The following is a 20,951-nucleotide window of genomic DNA, read 5'->3' as shown; positions in this document are numbered from 1 at the left end:
GCTAGGTTGTCTGGCACCCGGGGCCCTTAGCTCTTCTGTCACCCCCCCCCCCCCCCCCCGGTGTAGTCGAGGGAGGCGGGGATATCGCCAATTTTCGGGTGTCTTCAGACGTATATGACACCCCCCCCCCCCCCCCCCTGCTGGCCCCGTGCACCCGGGGCCCACGGCCCCCCGGCCCCCCCTGTTGCTACGCCAGTGCTCAGGAGGTTTGTATGTGTATTAATGCTTGAAGCATGTGCGATTTTCTTCTTTTTAACAAATGCATACACTCTTGCCATGAATGTTTCTACATTAGCAACATTTGCTAAACTGCCGCATTGCACACAACCTCTCCCTGGTGGCCATGATGCCAGCCTTGCAAAATTTGTTGAGTATGCCAGCATGCTACAGGCAATGAATAAAGTTCACACGTGTCGTGGCCCCTGAGACTGTGCAAACACCCCTGACATATTGCCCATTGCCCAGGTCATATTACCCATTACTTTCCTTTAATGTCAGCTGTGTACCAACAGCTACAGAAAGGGGGCCACATTTCTGTCAGGCTCTAAGGTAAAGTTTAAAAATTGATTGAGACAGAGGCTCGCAGGTGTGGCTCGCAGGTTTCTTTTTCAGGTGCGAAAATAGAAAAGAAACAAATTAAATGAGAACCTATGATACTAGATTACCTACCCTGTCGGTTTTTCAACAATGATTGTTGCAGGACAGCGCCAATGTTCTGACAAGGGAACTTTTTTTCATCAGGGACCTTGAATAAAGAGAAGTTTCATTGGCTCCAGCCTGTACCATCGACCATTGTAGACAAACTGACAAGTTATCTAGAATCATGGGTTCTCATTTCATTTGTCGCTTTTATGTTTCCACTGCTTAAAAATAAAGGAGGTGTTGTGCTCTTTCTGGTAACAACTGCCAGTATTTGTTTTATTTTTTTCCTTTGCATCATCCTTTACAGCCAATACAATGCAATACAGTTGCTGCCATGTGCTGTAAAAGCACTGCCTTATAGTAAAATTGCCTTGCTTTCAGTGAGGCAAACAGGTACACAACCTTTATTCACATCAGTACCTCCAAGAACCTTCATTATTCAATAACCTATGGCTTTACTGCTACAAAAGTGGTGACTTGCAATTTACATGCAGCATGCAAAAAAGGCATGCACATCCATCTTTCACCAGCCACGACACAATGCATGGAAATTATGCTGGAGCACAATGAAATAAGGACGTCAAACATATTGGCTAAAGTGTTTTGTACCTTGTAATGTTTGCTACATTGTTGTAACTACTTACTTTTTGCCAGGCTCAGAAGCGCTTGGGGTGACTCGTATAAGGCACACAAGAATGCAACTAGAAAACCCACTGGTGCCTTTTCATTGCAAGCTTATAAATGATATGCTACAAGCTACCCCACGTGCGAGTACAAAGAAACAATCAACAATACAGACAAACACAGAATAGGAAGGTTCATGCATAATTGCTTTAAATTGCCCTTGGTATGCATAGTAAGCACATGCTTTTTTTTTTATTGCTTGTCATTTCTTTGTGCTTACCTTCACATAAGTTGTGGCAAGTGCAATAACTTGTTCCTCGAGGTGAACACCACACTTTTAGGTTCTTTCCTGCATCTCTAACCCTTAAGTATTTCTGTAAACGTGCCAACCAGCATGACTGGGCACCCCTGGGACATTTTTTGTGTTTCATGGCAGCGTGATAATTCGGGCTGGTTGGTACATCTTGTCACACAGCAGATCACTTCAACAGCGCAACAAAGAACGAAGGAAAGAGGAACAGAACAGAGCACTCTGTCTTGTGCCTCTTTCCTTCATCTTGTGTCGCGCTATTGTTTCATGCTTAAGAATAATAATGTCCACAAGTGACATGCACCGTAACCCATGTCCTCCATGCTTGCCACTACAAGTAAGTGCTTCAAAGCATTCTCTGCTTCCGTCCAGAACACGTGAGTAAAAAATGAAACCCACCACGACAATGGCTACCAGGTAGCCTTCGGCTGAACCAGCTAGCACATCGCTCCAGTGGTGCTTGTAGTTGGAGACGCGAGAGAGCGCTGTGTACCAGGCCAGTGACAGCAGTGCCACTTGGACCACCGTACGTGCAGCCATGGCCACAGAATTGCGCCATGGCATCCGTGCATGGATGTACAGCTGGGAAACAAGAAGAAAAATTAGACAATTACAGCCCGTGACTGGTGAGTGCGTTCAATATGCGTAAGTTTTGGCTGCAGCTGTGGTGTCACTCGACTCCTTCATGTCACCCGATGTTCATCTTTTGCATACGAACCTTGATTTCCTGTTGTTTGGTTTATCCAAATGACACATGCGTGATGGTGGAATTGTGGTAGCTATGACGAGAGATGGCGCGAGTGTGCCAATCAGAATTCCACTTGATAGCATAGATAACTCGAGCCCGAGAGGAACAGGCTTCTTCCTCCTGCTCTGTGACGGTGCGTGCATGCACACTGACCGCACACTCATTTGTGCATTCCGGAGTGTGATAATAACAAAGGTGAATACAATCACTTGGATTTACCTCTGCTCGCATGGTCACACCCACAAACAACTTAGGTGTCAGACATGGCTGAACATTTCTTGCTCTATATCCTTGTGTGGCAAAGTGAACTACATCAATTCCTCAGCATATCTCATCGAAAAATTTGTCATTATTTGCATATCAGCTAGCTTGCTTGCGCAGAAAGAGCAATGAATGCCGCTTTTTGTATGCTCAAACTACTTTGTTGTCTGTTACCAAGTGCAATTCAACCATACACAGTGCACCGAGACTACAGTCACCAGAAATGCAAGAATGTGCAAACATGCAGCAAAGCATGAGCTGTAAAAGCCTGTAGCTGTTGGCAAACCTGAAGGCACACCCCACTCAACATTGTGAACAATGGTTTACTCATTCTGAAGCAGTTATGCAGGCCATGTACCCAAAAAACTGCTAACAGGTGCCTGCTCACTTGGCCAAGTAGCTGCTGCACCAAGTCATACTGCCATTCAAGCGTATTCACACACTGTTAGCTTCATTGCAAGCTACAAATGCGCTGTGTCGCCACATAATGAGCAATGCATTCAAGCATTTACAAACAGCCTGCAGGCATACACAGCTCATGCTCTGCCACTACGCACTCGCATACTATTACCTTTCATTAATACGGTGGTTTTATACAGTGGCAACATTACTATACGCAGCACTACAAGTCACTGTTTAGTTGGAGGCAGGGTTCGATGGTTGGTTGTTGCCCGAAAGAAATTTTTCTTTTGATGAGGCACCAGCTTTTAAGGGGACAGGTGAAGACAGAAGAACCAGTCACATTTGCCAGCCACATGAGCACATTCAGCATTGCATGCTGCAATACTGCAACTCTAGTTTTCATCAAAAACTCTGCTTGAGGATTGTCAGGTATTGTAGTTGTCTGCCAGTGCAACTCACGGCCATGGGCTTGTGTAGCGCTGGCTAACATTCCCCGGGCTAGATCTCCTACACATACATAAATACTGAAAAAGTGGACTTGGAAGAGCCACCGCTGTAGCACAATCAGAAATGCAACGCATCCGTAGTGCAGAGGTTGTGGGTTCGGTTCCCACTGGCAGCAAGTTGGGCCCCTCATTTCCCTTTCCCATTTATCGTAGTAGTTGGTAACACAAGAACATGCTCCTTTCTAAACTTTCAACTGTATACCTTAATAACCATTTGGCCCATTGGGCAGCCTAACATCTCATGGCTGGTCAACAACTCATGCTGTCACGTTACTTTAATAACAGCCAGCAACTAAAAGAATGGCTGAGCATAGCACCCTATTGTTTTACAAGCATTTGTGACATTAGTATACTCTATGTCTTTCAACGCCACACAATCCCTAAATCTGCAACACCAAAGTCACAAGCGGCACCAATTCCAAATGTTGTGGTACACTCACCACTGTGTACATCATGGTGTAGGCCGAGAAAGACGAGTGCCCTGACATGAAGGAGAGTCGCATCTCTTTTAACTGGTGTTCCGTTGCATTGCTGCCGCAAGTGAAGTTTTCCACATAGGTATACGGCTTTGCACACAGGACCGTCAGGTTGACAGGCCGGCACAAGTCAAAGAAGTGTGGCCGCAGACGCCCGATGGTGTACTTGGCAATGTCCGTGAGAAGCTGGCTTATTGCTGCTCCCATCAGGAACACACCGACCAGCACATAGAGGACCTACAAGAAGCAGCGCACATGGATGAAAACAACTTCACGGGATGCTCGATTACCGAGGGCATAAACATGAGTGGCTGGGTTGATGGTGCCATCTTGTGGTGTAGTATTTAACAAGAAAAGACAAAATCATTATATAACCAACTATATTCTACTTATCTGCCGGTATAAAGCGTCAGCAGCGATGCAATCTACTACATGCAGTCTATTTTGTCTTACATTGTTTTGACGAGAACATGCCCACACAACACAAAATCGTTTCACACATTGCTGGACAAAGCGTCGGCAGCGATGCAATCTACTCCATGCAGTCTATGTTGTCTTACATTGTTTTGACGAGGACATGCCCACACAACACAAAATCGTATCACACATTGCTGGACAAAGCGTCACAAGATGTCGCTACTATAGTTATTACAGCCATTCACATTTACCGTAATTTGGTATTTCCATAAAGGTTAATGTGGTTACAGACACGCTAAAGCTCTATAGTCGCTGCTATGTTGTGTCATTATCCATGAAAAGCTACATGACTACTCCAAAAATAATCAGAAACGTTGCCAAGCCATGCTTGAATTTTTTGTAGCATTGCTGCAGCTCTGAAGCTTTGGATACTGCCTTCTTAACAGAGGGCAACAAAACAAATACCACTGCTTCAGTGAAACTGCCACCACAAATAATATCTTCATGAGGGGGTCATAGGCAAAGCTGCTCCAGTCAACCACTGTTTTTCTCTCATAAAAAAAAAGATATATATACATGCAGAACCCATGCACTGTGGGAACCAATGCAAAGCAAAGGTTTCATGAGCTGCAGCTGTAAACTGATTTACTCTCTTAAGGGTATTCTACTTAGTCTTTAGGTCGCACCCAACTCTTAAAAAATTTACACCCTTTGGGGCTTATCTTGTCCCACAATGTAAGCATAATTTGTCTTGCCCGCATTTTCTTCAACGCTGAGAGCCCGGTACTTCCAACTCACAAACAGCGCGACACAGAATTCTCGACAGAAAAGTAGCAAGTGTGGACTTATCAAGAAAGGAAACGCAAGCAATGCAGATAATTATTGTTGTGGAACAAATATACACTCCAAAAAGTGCAACTTTTTTAAGAGTGTGTGTAGGAAAAAAGCACCTCGACAAACCAAAACACCCATACAATGGGTGCTTTGAGTTGCCATAACACCCTTTTCTCATCACTCTAAGAACAGTTACACCCTTCGGGGTGCATATTTGCCATACAACTGTAATATTCATCTGTCTTGCGTTTCCTTTCTTGAAAATGCTGCACTCGTTACTTTCCTATTGAGAGTGATCTGTCATGCTCTGATAATGCGCATGTCGCTCGTGACTTGGAAGTGCTCGGCTCGCAGTGTTAAAGAAAGGAAATGCGGGCAAAACAGATAACTGTTATTGTTATGAGGCAAATATACACCCCAAAGGTTGCAACTGTTTCTAGAGTGATGAGTGTGTACACTCTTAAAAAAATTACGCCCTTTGGGACTTATTTTGTCCCACAGTAATAATCGTGATCTGTCTTGCCCGCGTTTCCTTTCCTTAACGCTGCGAGCCCGGTAATTCTCAGTCAGAAACGGCTTGCACATTATCAGTGTGACATAGCATTCTCGACAGGAAAGTAGCGAGCGCCGATTTGTCAAAAAAGGAAATACAAGCAAGGCAGATGATTATTGCTGTGGAACAAATATACACCCCAAAGGGTGCAACTGTTTAACCTTACCTTGGGCCCAACCCAAGGTAACATTTCTGTGCAAATGAGGGGAGGGGGGGGGGGGTACCTTTACTAGTATAATTGTGAATAATGCCCACCGTCCGCCATAAAAATGCGTAAACCCGCAGATGAGAAATCATATAAGGTGTATCTCACAGGTATAAGCCTGTGAAATAGACCTCTCCTTTCCTTGACAAACAAGGAACCACATCAAATGGACTCGCACTGGAAAGGAGCGCAGGAAAAACAGGGCCAAGAACAAGTAAACAAGTGAAAGTGTAAAATAAAGATTTCTAGTAGCGTTATTTTTTTAGTTAGCTTTGGAAGAAATACAGATAAATATATATTTGCGGAATAATCACAGTTCTTTTGGGCCCCTCGTTTACTGCTCTACCAAGTGCCAAAACCGATTCGTATTGTTATTTCGGAAGTTGCATAACAATGCGTGGCTGCCAGTCCTGTACAACTGCATAGAGCGCGGGACGCTGCAGTTCTAGGCGTACTGCGCCCACCATGGAAGGTTAGAAAAACACCCACATAAGCATAGCTAAGAAGTGGCTATGTCAGGCAGTTTGACTGATAATGGTAGAAGCATCATTCAAAACACACGGAATCATTCCCCACTTCTGGCAGTATTTTCTCTACTTCTTTTTAAATAAAAAGATGTTGATCCATGACCAGTTTCACAAGCAACGGTTAAATTTGTTAATTTTCGTTTTTTCTTCCTGTTTGCCTGTTGCCTCGGCTCTCTCCCTTAGCAGATCGCTTAATTTCTCAACTCCTTGTGACTCTTGTTTCCAGTTTTCAATTTTGCATGAAAAGTCCTGCACACTTACGGAAAAACCAGATGTGGTAACAGGCGATATTCATATTCCCTATGGGTTTAACAGTTATTGCAGGGTTTGGTCATGAACGCTGTTTCACATGATTTTATTTTCCACCTTATCTAACTTATATCACGGATATATGGATCCGAGGATCTGCCAGTGAATGAAGCAAAAGGAAAAGTTATCCGCAAATGGCGTTGTCTCCGGTCGCAACTCACTCCACGAGCACACAGGCCAGCTGACTATGAACTGAATCCATTTCCGATCCATTGGGTCAGCTTAAACAAAGGCGAACTAATGAAGCAACAGCGATGCACGTGAGCATTGGAATAGATGGTGACAAGTAAACGCATTTCGAGTTAATCGCGCGGGCACCGAATCGATGAGAAAACTGGCCTTCACACCCCAGGAGATGCCGATAACTACTGTGAGCCAAAAGGAGTGAAAAGGCAGCAAACTGTCGAGCGCCGAATAGCTGTCAAGTCTCAAAATTGATTTGGCGGCGCTTTAGCAATGTGTGTGAGAAGTCGTGGCACGGGAAGGGGGCGTTGCCGCTTAATTTCCGGGGGGAGTGGGGGGCTCCCCCCCCCTGCTGGGTACATGCCTGTCCACTGGTGAAAAAAAAAAAAGGAGGAGAGAGACAAAACTCGACTAATTAGTCACGTCTTTAGGAGTAAAAAGAATGCCAGCGTTGATATTTTTTACCTTTGATACTTAGCAGACACAGGCAGAAGGGAGGCATCAGTGTATGTTGCAACACTTCGCACAATGCTATCAGTGTACTGTAGCCATCGCACATGTCTGCACGCAGGAGCGCGCACCGAGCTGAAGTATCTAGGAACGCGTGATCCATAAATGAATGGCGATTGTGAAGAATACGGCTTATCTGTATGATATCTCGTATGAAGTGATGTTGCAGAAGCACGACTGTTTTTCACTACGACATATCTGATAGGTGTGAAGCATGTGTCAGTACAAAGGCTTAACGGAGAACATGTATTTCAACGGAGCAAATATTTTTGAGATAAGGGTTTTGCGCCTCGAGTTTCAAATTCCACTGCATCTTTCCCCTATGCAGAACTGGCCGAGAAGCAAAGACATCAGCCCTATAACCTGACGCGTATTTATCGATTTCGCACTTGCGACATCGCATGCAGCTGCAGCGAGTAAGCTGCGCCGACCCCTTTAGAGTGTTGAACTTCCGTGCAAAATCGTGTGAATGGCGTGGGCGGCAACCAATGACAGCGCGTATCATGAGGCATGCCACAGTGGTCTGCATGCATGATTATTATGATTATTAATAATAATCAGAGTAATGAGTTCAAACACATTTTCACTGAATTCAACTGTATACGCCTACGCAAGCAATAATTTAGTCTTCCACAATAAGGTGCACTGAAATGAGATATCGCATTGCAGCTCTGATAAACGTATTGCAAGATCGCTCCATGTGGAACCAGACATTACTGCCCTAAAGACGGTATACAGCACAGTGTTCCTGTGACACTAATACTAGCAGTGCTACTGGTGACACCCAGCGATGTTGTGTGCAACAGTGAACATTGGCTAGTAGGTGCATGTGCTGCACAGTTTTTGCTCGTCAACAAAACTAAATAAAAAATATATATTGATACGTTCACGAATAGCATGCCGTCACCTGTATGTTTGCGCCCAGTACGCATGGAAAGCTAGAGTTCATTGCAACCAGAGGTGTGCGTGGCTTCGTTTGACTGCAGAGGTATGCGACAACGGTAATACTATGAGTCAGGCCAAATCCTCCTATTACAGAAATAGCTGTCATTTGAACTTTCCTGTTGTATTCGTGATGTCAACCGTAATTGTATAGCGGTTACTGGTATGCCATGTGAACGACAAGTGACAGCAGAGAAAATGCACTTATGCCTGTTTCGAGCCTGCCGTGACGCTGTCTGCCCCTATGTATATAAATAAGCTACACAAAACCCATCAAATGTAATTGTATCTGCGTCATTTTCTTGTCTATACATAGTTGAAGGGTCGTCATTTTCTACCGCAGTTGCACGGCTGTACCTCGCAGTCCAGTGCAGGCATGACATCGAGACGTGTGCGGCATTGCGTGAACTTGGCCGCAAACATGTGTCTCGCTTTTGTCGCTGTTACACAACACGTAACGCTGGGCACGTGCCTTCTACCGCCGACCTGGGTCTATATTGAAGGCAGTGTAATGTGAGGTAGCATCTCTACACAGTAGCTGCCATGGGAAAAAAATAATAATAATGCGGCAGAAACCCTTCGCAGGATGACTATAGCATATTTACGTACAGCGTGAACGAAACAGGATGGACACTGAGTAAAGTATGATACCACAATCGTGACTGCATGTTTATTGCTAATTAATATCATTACACTATCGCTATCACATTATTTCTAATCATATCCCAATTTCCACTTCATCTGTGGTTCATTAAGAATAAATGTTCTTTTTTCATCCACTTTCATTACCATCTATTTATCATTTCTTTGATTTAGTAAGTACAAGTAATTTCCTCTATGCTGCCGTCGTTGTCTTTTTTGTTGACTTTATATATATATATATATATATATATATATATATATATATATATATATATATATATAATTAGCATTACTATACTTTGCGTGTGTACGCTTTCTGGGTATGCATGTGTGGCCGTGGCCACACAAATACATACATCGGCCAGCAACTCGAGCAGTGTTTTTCCAAAACCTTGTCTTCGCGTTGCAAGGAACTATCACGTTCACCCACATAAACACTGTGTACCTCATACCCACAAACACAGATGCCTTTGAATTAGTGCGTGCACGGTGGAGAGTTTTTCATTTCATTTATTATACCCCTCAAGGCCAAGGGCATTACAGAGGGGGAGTGGTAAATACAAAAGAATGAAGAAGACAAATACAGTTGGTTACAGGAGTGTTTAAATGGCACCCGTATATACAATATTAGCTAAGGCTTCACGGAACTGTTCATAATTAATAAGGCCTACAACTTCGGCGGGAAGATGGTTCCAGTCACGTGAGGTTCGCGGCAGGAATGATTGTGAAAAACTTTTAGTGTTGCATGACAAAATGCCGACTTTGTACTGATGATCAATGCGACGGGATACATCAATTGGATGGGGGATGAGGTGATCTCGTAGAGTATGGTGATGGTACAACTTGTGGAAGAGGGCAATACGAGAAACTTTTTTGCGAGATGCCAGCGATGGGAGGCAAAGATTAGATTTCATGTTAGTTATACTCGCTGTGCAGTTGTAGTTAGCAAGAATAAAACATAGTTATTTTGAACCATCTCAAGGTCAGTGATTAGGTTTTCATGAGCAGGGTCCCATACCGGAGTCGTGTATTCGAGTTTGGGTAGTATTAAAGTTTTATATAACAAAAGTTTCAAATTAGTAGGTACGTTGAAAAGGTTGCGACGTAGGTAGCCAAGCATGCGATTAGTGTTTTTAATTATGTTCTCAGTATGAAGAGACTAGCTTAGGTTGGAAGTGATGTAAACACCAAGATATTTATATGAAGAAACTGATTCCAACGACATGTTGTTAATGTAGTACGACGGTATTGTAGATGTTTTCCTAGAAACACGCATGACTTTGCATTTGTTAATATTGAGCTCCATTAACCATTCATTGCACCAGTTCCCTATAGTGGTATGGTCTGACTGAAGTAATTCAATATCGTTAGCATTGGCAACTTCTCTGAAAATGACGCAATCATCAGCGAACAGATGGACATGGGAGTTGATAAGCGAGGGAAGATCATTAATGTAAATTAGGAACAGTAGGGGCCCAAGGACAGAACCCTGTGGAACACCTGAACGGACCTCTGTAAAACCGGAGTTAATGTTGTTAGCACAAACAAATTGCGAACGGTTGAGAAGAAAACACTCAATCCATTTCAAAAGGTTACCATCTATGTGAAGTAATAGGTTGTAACACACCTTGTCGAATGCTTTTGAAACATCTAAGAATATACAATCAGCTAGTGATGATTTGTCAAGAATATGGTGTAGTGCATGTGTAAACGATATTAATTGGGTTTCACAGGAGTAAGATTTCCGAAAACCGTGCTGTGCTGACATAAAAAATGAGTTCAATACAAGGAAATTGACCAGGTTGGTAAAAATAATACGTTCGAGCATTTCACAACATGTACTGGTGAGAGAGATGGGACGATAATTATTAGGGGATGCTTTGCTGCCGGATTTATACACTGGAATCAATTTGCCTATTTTCCACTCATTAGGTAGTGTACAATGGTCAAGGGATTGCTGGGAAAGTTTGGATAGTATGATGGAATAATAATATGAAGTGTTCTTTAAGAATTTCGAGTTAATACAATCGTATCCGGGAGCAGAATGAATGCATAGTCCATCAGTAAGCTTACCGACACCGGATGGAGCAACAGTTATGGAGGGCATGGTAACATAGTTACGGTGCTCTGTACTTGGCATATGTGTGCTAGATGTGGCTGTGAAATTTTCTGAAAATGTATGGTTTAGTACGGTGAGCATGGGAAGTACAATGCCACGTGTCGTCTGCTAGCGTAGTATTCTATGCAGGCTTTAGAATGCCGTAGAGTAGCTGTACAGGGCTCTCTAACATATAAGCCTTATAGCTGCACACTAGAGGGCACTGATGGCGACATATAAAATGGAAAGCAGGAACACGGGGGTCCATGCCCCTTGTCAAGTACGAATCACCTGGAAAAGCATGACAAAAGGAAGCAGGGAGAGGCCACGCTAGTACGAGACAGTGAAAGGGTGATAATTGCCGGCGGCTGAAACCTGGCTAGGTGTTCATAGGCAATTGTGGAGAGGGTGAAAGGCAACATAAGAGTAGTGGTAGGGACATTTCCAGGGCGTACATTAGGTCTTGTCGTGGAGTGAGCAAAAGGAAAGCTCACAGAAAATGCCCAAGGACGCAACCTTGCCATAGTAGCAGGTGGGCTAAATGACATGCTAAACAGAAAAGGGACAGGACTAGCTCAGTGCTTGGTGATGGGGGTAGATGACTTGCATGAGCTGTCTCCTCAGATGCAGACTGTGGTGTGCATGGTGCCAGAGGTGCCTGTACGCGACAGTTCCATACAGAGCCGAGAGAGGGGTTTTGAGGTTGTAGAAGTAAACAGGGAAGTGGGAACGTACGACGGTTTTCAACGAGACGGGATCTAGTTCAATCACAGGCTTGGACAAGAAGTGGGCTGGCAACTTGCTGGTCATGCAGTTGCTTTTTTGGGGGGCCCCACGGGTGCTCAGGAGGCCAGAGTAGGTAGCAATGGAGAAGAAGGTCCCCTAGGAGAACCTCAGAATTGTTTCGTCGTCAATAACAGAAAAAGGAGGAAAACAAGAAAGAGAGCTCACCATGCAATAGCCTACATAAACATGCAAGGTGGCAGAAGAAAGGAAAAGTGGGTAGAGATTGAGGAGCAGTTAAATAGAGAACAAACAATGGTGTATGCGGTTACAGAAACGTACCTTAGAAATTTGGAAGAGCCGCCAGTGATTGAGAATTACGGGAAGGGTGCAACAGAACTCAATCAGAAGGAAAGGGAGCAGAAGTCAGAATGCTCATCCATCAGGAAGCTAAATGGAAAAGAGTAAAGTCAAAATGTCAAGAGCATCTTTCGTTATCATGCACAATGCGTGGAAAGAAAACTTGGCTGGGAGAAACATATTTGTGTACAGGAAAAAAAGTCAAAGAGAAGAATAAAGAGTAAGCAGAATGCCTAAGTGCTGATATTAAGAGTTTTGGGAATGATGCCAAAATTATCCTGCTAGGTGACATGAACGCAGTCAGTTTGAGGTTAGGGAGTTGGGCTTGCTGTTGTTGTGTGACCCAGTCTAGGTGACTACAGCAAAGCACAGGACGAGTTCACACGCTGCTGTATCTGCCAATAACCGTAAACGAAGGACGCAGGTGGGTTCTGCAAAGAGGGGACGCGGCAAACACCCACGCGTGAAATGAAATCGGATTAGTGGGTGCACCGTAGAAGAGGCACTAGATCTGCACCCTTGCTTGGAACAAAAGGGTAAACGATCCAAGCTGAAGGGGAGCGTTCGGGGCGACGGGCATGAAGCTAAAAGGTAAGGGTGCTTGAGGTCGCCGCCACCGCTAATGCCCGTGTGCTTCCCACATTTCTCGTCGACCATCTCGGTCACTGAAATTGGGCGACGCGACACTGCCCAGCCGGTTTGAGTGTCAATATTTGGAATCTGCGTGCGCCTTCTGAGGATGCCTGTGAAAATGGCGGTAGCTTTACCACCACTTAGCCGCCCACGACCGATGGATGCTTTTGTGTGCCATCGCCATGGGGTCCCAGTTATGGTGTGTGGATTTCAAGCGAACCGGTCCACAGCTGCACAGGGGACAGAGTTTTCTAATTACTGGCAGGGCAGCCCACTGTCCGGCAGACATGGAGTCGATAAGCCGTGATTTTATGCAAACATTCTCGCAGCTTGCGTGGCGGCCGCTTGCAGGAGAAAAGGGGAGGACATCAAGGGCTGATACTTGGAGCCTAATGTAGGGGAGAGGGAGATGACACGTGTCTTTGAGCAATCCTATCCCCTGGCGTGTTGTAAAGTGCGCCACTGTTTCCACCAATGCCATGTGCAGTAACGAAGGTGGTTGCGCTGTTGGTTGCAATGATGTGAACTCGCATGTGTAATTAGCTGGTTTGCGACTACTTTGTGCAACTGAGAGCTTAAAAAGTCATGTTTTGGTGGTGTGAGGGAGAGCGGAGTTTCGGGCTTGGACTCGGACAGATGCCTCGGCATTTGAATAAAGCGTCTCTTTACCAGACAACGGCTCTTTCGTCGCGCTGCCACCGAGCAACTACCACATGCATTCGACATTGCTTGGTGCGATGGGCTAAGCGTTTCCAAAAGGTCGACAGCTAGTGGGAGTTTTAAACTGCTGATTCAGACGAGTTGCAAGTGTGCCGCCACACTTAGGTCCAATCAACACAAAATTATTAGCAAATCTTCATTCAGAGCTAAAGAAGAAAGGTTCACTGTATCCATTTAAACAGATTGCAAAAGGAATGACAATTACTTCGTTACATCCATTAATCATTCTAACAAGGTATGTTTGCATACATGCTCTGAATGTAGCATAGCGCACAATAGTCATATATCTGTTTTTCAGTATTCACTATTTTCTGAATAAATATAGGCTGTAAATAAAGCCCATGTTAAAATACCAGCAAAGGAGAACATTGTTGCTGCAAATACACAAAGCATAGAAATTATTTTGAGATTTTTCAGAGCACAATTTTTTTTGCAGCACCTATATGTCGTTTGCATGTCTGATGCCAGTATTCCGCACTGCTGATATCTGTGCACTACATAAATGATATGTGTAGAACATACAGTTATGGCCATCTGTGTTCCAAAATGTGTTGTGCTGCCAGGTGCCATTAGCATGAGAAGCATGGTGCAAAGAAGGATTAAAGTGCAATATGCATGTAGCACCTGCAAACCAAAACTGGAAGTGAAACCAAAAGGAGGTAAACCACCACGGCTTTTGTAAATGCCACATCGCGACTGCTGAGTATGTGCACATTGGTCACACCAAACCCCAGTCAGTGGTCAGAAGAGCTCTAGTAGTAGTGCCTCGTGTCTCTTCATTCTTCAGCATAGGTGTTACGGCAGCAATGCTCAGTACCTATACACCTGCATCGCTTGTTGACGATGAGTGCACACTTACACTTGCACTTTGATACGTAGAATGTGGAAGATTTTCTTCAATTCACCAAAACATTCAAGCATGAAGTTGCTTGAAGCTGACCATCATTGCATCGCAGAGGTGTACGTGTAATTTCTTCGCGATTACCCAGTAGAATGCGAGTCATTTCCAGAGTATGGGAGGAGGGGTTTTGGGATATAGATAGTTCTGGTTTCCTGTGTTTGCTCTTGCATTATACATACAAGGTGCTTGATGTTACTTGCTGAAAATAAGTAACCAACGAGCCCAGCTGCTTTTCTGGCTGCTATGCTACAAAGGTGCTAGAAGATGCAGTCAATGCCTCTTATGTAACGTTCTGTGCAGTAATGCCAATACGCTTCTTCGATTCCATTAGCACTAATACAGTAGGAAATTCTATTAGAGCAAAAGGCATCTACTCTTCTCTCACAAGGTGAACTTAACAGAGAACATTTACAAGTGCACCACTGAGGGAAAGGTTGGTCAAAGATGAGAACGAGAAGTTAAAGCAGAGGGGGCACAATGTGTCCATACTGCTAATAGTATAGTTCCATCACTGGCGGTGGACTAAGGCAGCGGGTTAAAGAAGGGTTGGTCTAGCCTGCCCTGTACTCTCAACAAATTCCGTGAGAGATTGTAATGCCTGGCAAAGAAGTGACAAAGCAGCACCTATACATGGCCTAACAGAAAGAGTATAGGCCACTGAGGGTTCCCGAAGGGAGATTTACGATGCCTGCACGTCCTCTTCAGGCAAATTAGCTTGGGTGAGGAAGCGAGGCACTCCAGGATGGCTTGCATGGCTTGGAAATGGCACCAAAGGATTTGAAGGACAACAAAAACAGCAAGACAATAATGAGGTGCACTGACAAATGAAAGTTTATTTCTTGATAGTGCAGAATAAATGTTCAACATAAAAACGTGAACTTCTCTGTTCCTCCGAAAAGTTTATGCCAATGTGTACAATACAATACTCATACCTGTAGTGACGATGGCACCTTCCATTTGAACAGCAGCTTCTTGCTCGTGGCGATCAGCTCGTGCACACGCAGTATGGCTCGCATTCCCTCCAGCACACTTATCTTCACAGAAAGGAGAATGCAAGCAAAAATGTATGTAGCAGCAAAACTTGTCAAGCCACCCAACCTAGATACACACCTGCCTCCGCCTTCCCTCCCAAGCCCCTAAGACATTCGTCACTGCTGCATCTTTATCCACGATTTCCAACTAAGCTTGCCAACTCGCCTTTTAGGAAAGAAAAAAAAAAAAGAATTGGGACCTTTTCCAAGTGTGTCTCAACTTGAAGCTATTCCTAGGTGCAAATGTAGGAGACAACTTCCTAGGCTGAACTAGGCATTGTGCTCCAGTAACATGCCCCGATGATGCCTGCAATGCAATGTCTATGGAGAAGCACTTCCTCATGCCAGAGCACTCTGGTAAATAATTGAGTGTGTTCATAAAGTTTTGGCTTCACAATCAATCAGCTCACTTCAGGTGCAGCACTACCTTCTGCTTTCTAGATTCAAGACACAGTGTCGAGTTGAGAGACATACAGTTTGTATGCCTCTTGACTCGGACACTCACGTTTGTAAAACTTGAGTGGTCAAATCTGTGTTTTGTTCTTCTGGGTGTTGCCATAATTCATTAGAATAGGCAAAGTTGCTTACACCCCTTTCACGTGATGTGAGCTGTCGGCAATTCCAGTTGCACTGCCACAAAGACTGCATGTTGTGCAGTTTGGAACATGCACAAAGCAGCAGTGAGGGGTGCCACTTTCCGCCTGCAACGATGGAGGACTCGCGCTTGGTGTTTTGCAAACATTGGAGTGCTATGTGTGATCATGAAATTGCAGCTGTTTTTGTGTGTGCAGCAAGATTCTTCAAGTCATGAATAACGAACTTCGAACACTTGTCAATTTCAGCAAATAATCAATCTCTAAGCCTTTCAACAGAATGTCAACACATAGTAAATGACATAAATTCATTGTGAAGTGCTTGCTATAGCCTTTTGTTATCACAATTAGATGTTGTTCACACACTAGAGTAAAGAGTCTGCGAGATTTCTTTTTAGTTTTTTTTCCTTTCCATAATATCAGCTTCTAATCTGAACCATTGTCAGCCTTGCCTCAAAAAGTGAGAAAAGCAAACAAACATGTGACATGAGAACATTTTGTTGCTTGTGTGCATTTGTCTTAATGTAGTGCTACCTTCTGCAAGCTTCTGCTCTTTGACCTTATTTTGATAAGTACGCTGCGTCTCATATGCTTGGAACCGAAGCACGCAAGACATAAATATCTGCCTAAGGCACTGATGAGATTGCAGCTTGGATGATTAATGTAAGCATGCCAGCAATTAGACATTTTTTTCATTTCTCAAGTAATGACAAGCTCCTTTCCTTGTACCAATAAGTACACAAACCATTGTTTTTGAACAGCTTCCCCAGCTATGTCACTGTAAACTAATCTACTTCTAATTCACATTTTTCACTCTGCAAGCTTTCTCAGAAAAGCTTTTTCTTTCCTAAAAACAAATAAGCAGCATTAAAATATGCTCTTTCGCTACTTGTTGAAAGTGCAGAAGATGTGTTGTTTTTTCAAATGCCACTATTTAAAAGTGCATATCAAATTAAGAAATATTCCTCCTGTTCGCAAAAAAAAAAAGAAAGCCATAAAATAACTGTTTAAGCATGGCAAGCGATATGGCACGCACCAGAATTCTTCAATCAAATTGCCACTCTAATATGTTCGGTGCAATTTGTCAATTTTCAAAAGTAAGCAAGGAACTTATATTTACAGCACTCACCACGATAATAGGTATGAGGATGCCATAGGAATAGAGCATTGGTGATGTCACAGTGGAGTCACGAAACGGGTACCTCAGCGATTCATCATCGCAGAAGAAGCCACGTTTAAATGGCTTTCCTGCCAGGAAGAGGGCAAGGATAGGTATGCCAACTGGAAAAGATTAATATTGTCACACTGTAGCCATGGTGATGAACCAGACAATACCGAAACCGTAAGTCACAAACCTAACTCATTATTGGGCAAACTCGCACCCAGGAAAACAAGCAGCGACTGAAAGCACAACGATAGTGGTGAGCACACTTATCAGACGGTGAAATCTGATGTACGGGTCAAGTGCGTGAGCTATATATATATGTGACCCATCGCACATTCCGCCATAATCATTGGTGCTCACGTACAATCCAGAATGTGCAGGTGCAGCCACTGCTAGCGGGAACGCCGGAGCTCACAACATCGCTTCGCGGAGTGCCACCACAGGAATCTCGTGAAGTCTCAGTAGACGGCTCATCATAGGACACAACTTGTCAGACTTTTCACCAATCGCTTTGATTGTGCCTGTGCCGCAAGAGTTCATGGGGCTTTCCGCAGAGCGATACCACGACTCCTGTGTTTTCGCTATCAGTAGCCGGGCCAGCACACCATGATTCATGTTCAACACGTTATCCGATTACGCAAGATCTTTTCACTATAAAATCGGCAACAACAATTTGAGAAAGTTCCAATACATGAAAGCATGTCTTGCGCCAAGTGACAGCTTTGTAACAGTGGTTGCTGGTGAGAAATGGTCACTGAATAAAGACAAGCAATGTAGATGTGTGAGTATGTAATAAGGCAGTAAGACAACTTTAGGTTGCTGCAATAAATGTAATAAAGCAATAAGACAATAAGTCTGCCATCAGCTAACAGAAAAGGAGTGCCACAACATCTCCAGCGACATTCATTGTTTAACCACACTTTATTGCTTCATGCCTTCATCTTCCTGTGAACTTTTGTCTTGCTTGGATAGCTAGCAGGAAAGTGGCGATAGAATCACAGCAACGTGTCCTGTATTTTGCAAACTGACAATGGAGATGTCAATCCGTGCAGTGCGATCTGTCAAGAAAAGCCTAAATGGATACACAAAAATTGTGCCTTGCTAATTGATTTCTCAAGTCAGCTCTATGCAACACTAGTTGCTCTCGCTAATTAAAGTTAAACTGTGCGTGTACCATCAACCTTTGTACTACATTTCTAATGTATAATGTGTAAATAAGTGCTTACCAATTTTCGCAGGGGTGTGGGGATGTTACGGGGAGATGTTCAAACAAGGAGTATCCCAAAATACTGAATAGCCAATTGACTCAATCGTCAAATTGATCATCCTATTTGACTTAATCCTCAAACTGGATAGCTGCTACTTGAAAGACTGAATGCATTTTTAAAAAATAACACACACAGACGCGAGGATGATTTAAAAGTGAACTAAAAAGAAACAGTTAAGTCCTTGCTGAATCGCAGCTTGGGGGATCAGAAATGCACACATAATATAACATATAGTTCCAGTTTCGGAAAGTGCAACTCCACTCTTGTAGCACAGGTTTAAATAATAAAATACGCCTGCTATGAGTTTGCCGAGCCAAACTGTATGGTAAACCTAATGGCACCTCTCTTCACAAGACTTCACAAATAAACAGTACTACCAAGGGTAGCAAGTTCTTCCTTGCTTTTTGTGGAGATTTTATGCCCATTATTTTTATGGTATATTTTTCCCCACTGTTCATTGTTCACAGAAAAGGTAAGCTCTATATGTGGTCACTAGCTGCTAGGATATCACACTCAAAAGATGTTGACAAATCAACGCTTTATATTTCAGGTTGCTCTAGGCTTTTGTAATGGGACCCATTGCTTGTTAGTCAGCAGTCAGCTACACTGTGTTAAAGTGACTACTCGCATGTTTGTGCAGTGTGTGTGTCAATGTGTGTTTGAATAAAAGAGAGACAAAATGCATCCTTCATGTTGCTCACACACTTGTCAATCTTGTATGCCACGTCCTGGAAACAGTGAATTTCTTTACACTTTCATCAGTGCATCGGATTTGCTTAGCCATGTCCGTTCAGGTACACTTTCCTCAGTGGCGATGCCAAATAATTGGAATATATGCGCAGTTTCATTTTCAGCTTCCAAATGAGTCAAATTTATAGTTGCTTCCACCAGTGGGGCCTCATGGCCAAGGTATCTTTTTTCCTCTGGGGTGCCATGTATACAATACTATAGGTGACCTTTTAACAGAGTTCTTTCGCTTCAATATGGAGTTCAATGACTTGACACCCATTATTTATCTGTAATGTTCTGGCTTCATTTTTCACACTTTAGCTCTATTGTGTTTCCTAATTTGATGTGATTATGTTGCTTATGATTCTGTCGTTGACAAGTATGTTTAGCAGCCTTCTGTAAAAATACTGTCCAGAACTATTCAGCTCACTCTTTAGACATGATCGAGAATGTCTGAATTAAAATTTTCTAACTGTAATACAGAGCTATTTAATGTATTTAGAGAGCTGCCTGAAAAGTTCCACAGGAAATAAAAGATATAATTTCTTGAGTAACATGTTATCTGTTGTTGTTCATTTATAAAAAGATGCTAGTCCATAAATGGTCAAAACATACCAAATAGTTGACTCTCCCAAGGATTTGTAAACAATTTTTCCTACATCTCTCTGGTGGTATATACATATATATATATTGTCGGGCCCTCTCTGCAGCGCGCACGGGGGAAGCCTTTGAAACGCGCGCCACAACGGCACTCGTCGCCTCGTCGCATGGAGCATGCGCACCGATCGTGTTATCGTAAGAACTCGCGCGGGGACTGCCGGGAAGGGAGCGGCCCGATAAGAAGGCAGCGAAGACGGCACTCCGGGCTTTTTTCGGGCCTGAGCGAAGGCGAGGGGCCTTCAATATATATATATATATATATATATATATATATATATATATATATATAATCTAAGGGGCACTAAGTGCCTCTTAGATTAAATTGCACTGGGCAACCATACAAAGCCAACAGGCAATGATCGAAGCCAATGAAAGCTTAAAGACATTAACATGAATTTAAAGCACAGGGAGGCTAAGCTATATTAAACATTGAAATGTAGAATTGTCAACCCCACAAAAATTAAAGATCAAATACTTTTAATCAACTTGAACTTTATTTACGCCCTTTACGTCAAGCAATAAATAAGCATACTAATTATTAAATTAGTAATCGGTTTGCTGGCCTATTGTAAATAAAATTTTGCTTCAGTGTGCCACAAATTCTACTATGGGTGTTGCATTAAGTTTCTCGGGCTTAAATTAGCATTTTGAAGTGTCAAGCTCGGCGCATCGATAATATACTGTGTTGGTGCCTTGAGGTCATAGTGCCGTTGTTGGCTGAATATATATAAGCACTGATCTAGCCGAAAAGATCACGAAAACGAGTTATTTCTCTCTCTCTCTCATGTCACCTGTTAGAGCATTATGTTTGGTCTCGATTAAAACCAACTAACCTACCTCTTCGACAACTCTCGTGGTTTACGTGAGCAATCACTGAAACGGGTGTCACGTACACGAGCACTTTCGATTGCGATGCAGCCCCACAGGACTCGATCGCGATTTAAGTGCACTGTATGATACCCACAGTTTTACGCGTTTT

At 43.4% G+C, this 20,951-nt stretch overlaps 1 protein-coding gene across 4 annotated transcripts in view; it reads right to left on the bottom strand.

The window, feature by feature from the left end:
• The window catches only part of LOC135916180 (putative phosphatidate phosphatase), a 47,610-nt gene that overhangs the window by 25,271 nt on the left and 1,388 nt on the right, over nt 1-20,951 (bottom strand). For all 4 annotated transcript variants that reach the window (XM_065449448.2, XM_065449449.2, XM_065449446.2 and 1 more), the window contains exons 2-5: nt 17,280-17,431; nt 15,459-15,560; nt 3,934-4,206; nt 1,976-2,158 (exon numbers count right to left, since the gene is read on the bottom strand). In XM_065449448.2, the coding sequence (XP_065305520.2) occupies nt 1,976-2,158; nt 3,934-4,206; nt 15,459-15,560; nt 17,280-17,431 (710 nt within the window). The remainder of the gene's footprint in view (nt 1-1,975; nt 2,159-3,933; nt 4,207-15,458; nt 15,561-17,279; nt 17,432-20,951) is intronic.

The sequence above is a fragment of the Dermacentor albipictus genome, chromosome 9 (genome assembly GCF_038994185.2).
Source record: "Dermacentor albipictus isolate Rhodes 1998 colony chromosome 9, USDA_Dalb.pri_finalv2, whole genome shotgun sequence".
Lineage (NCBI taxonomy): Eukaryota > Metazoa > Arthropoda > Arachnida > Ixodida > Ixodidae > Dermacentor > Dermacentor albipictus.
The sequence above is the reverse complement of the archived record's forward strand: the minus strand, read 5'-3'. Positions and strand labels throughout refer to the sequence as shown.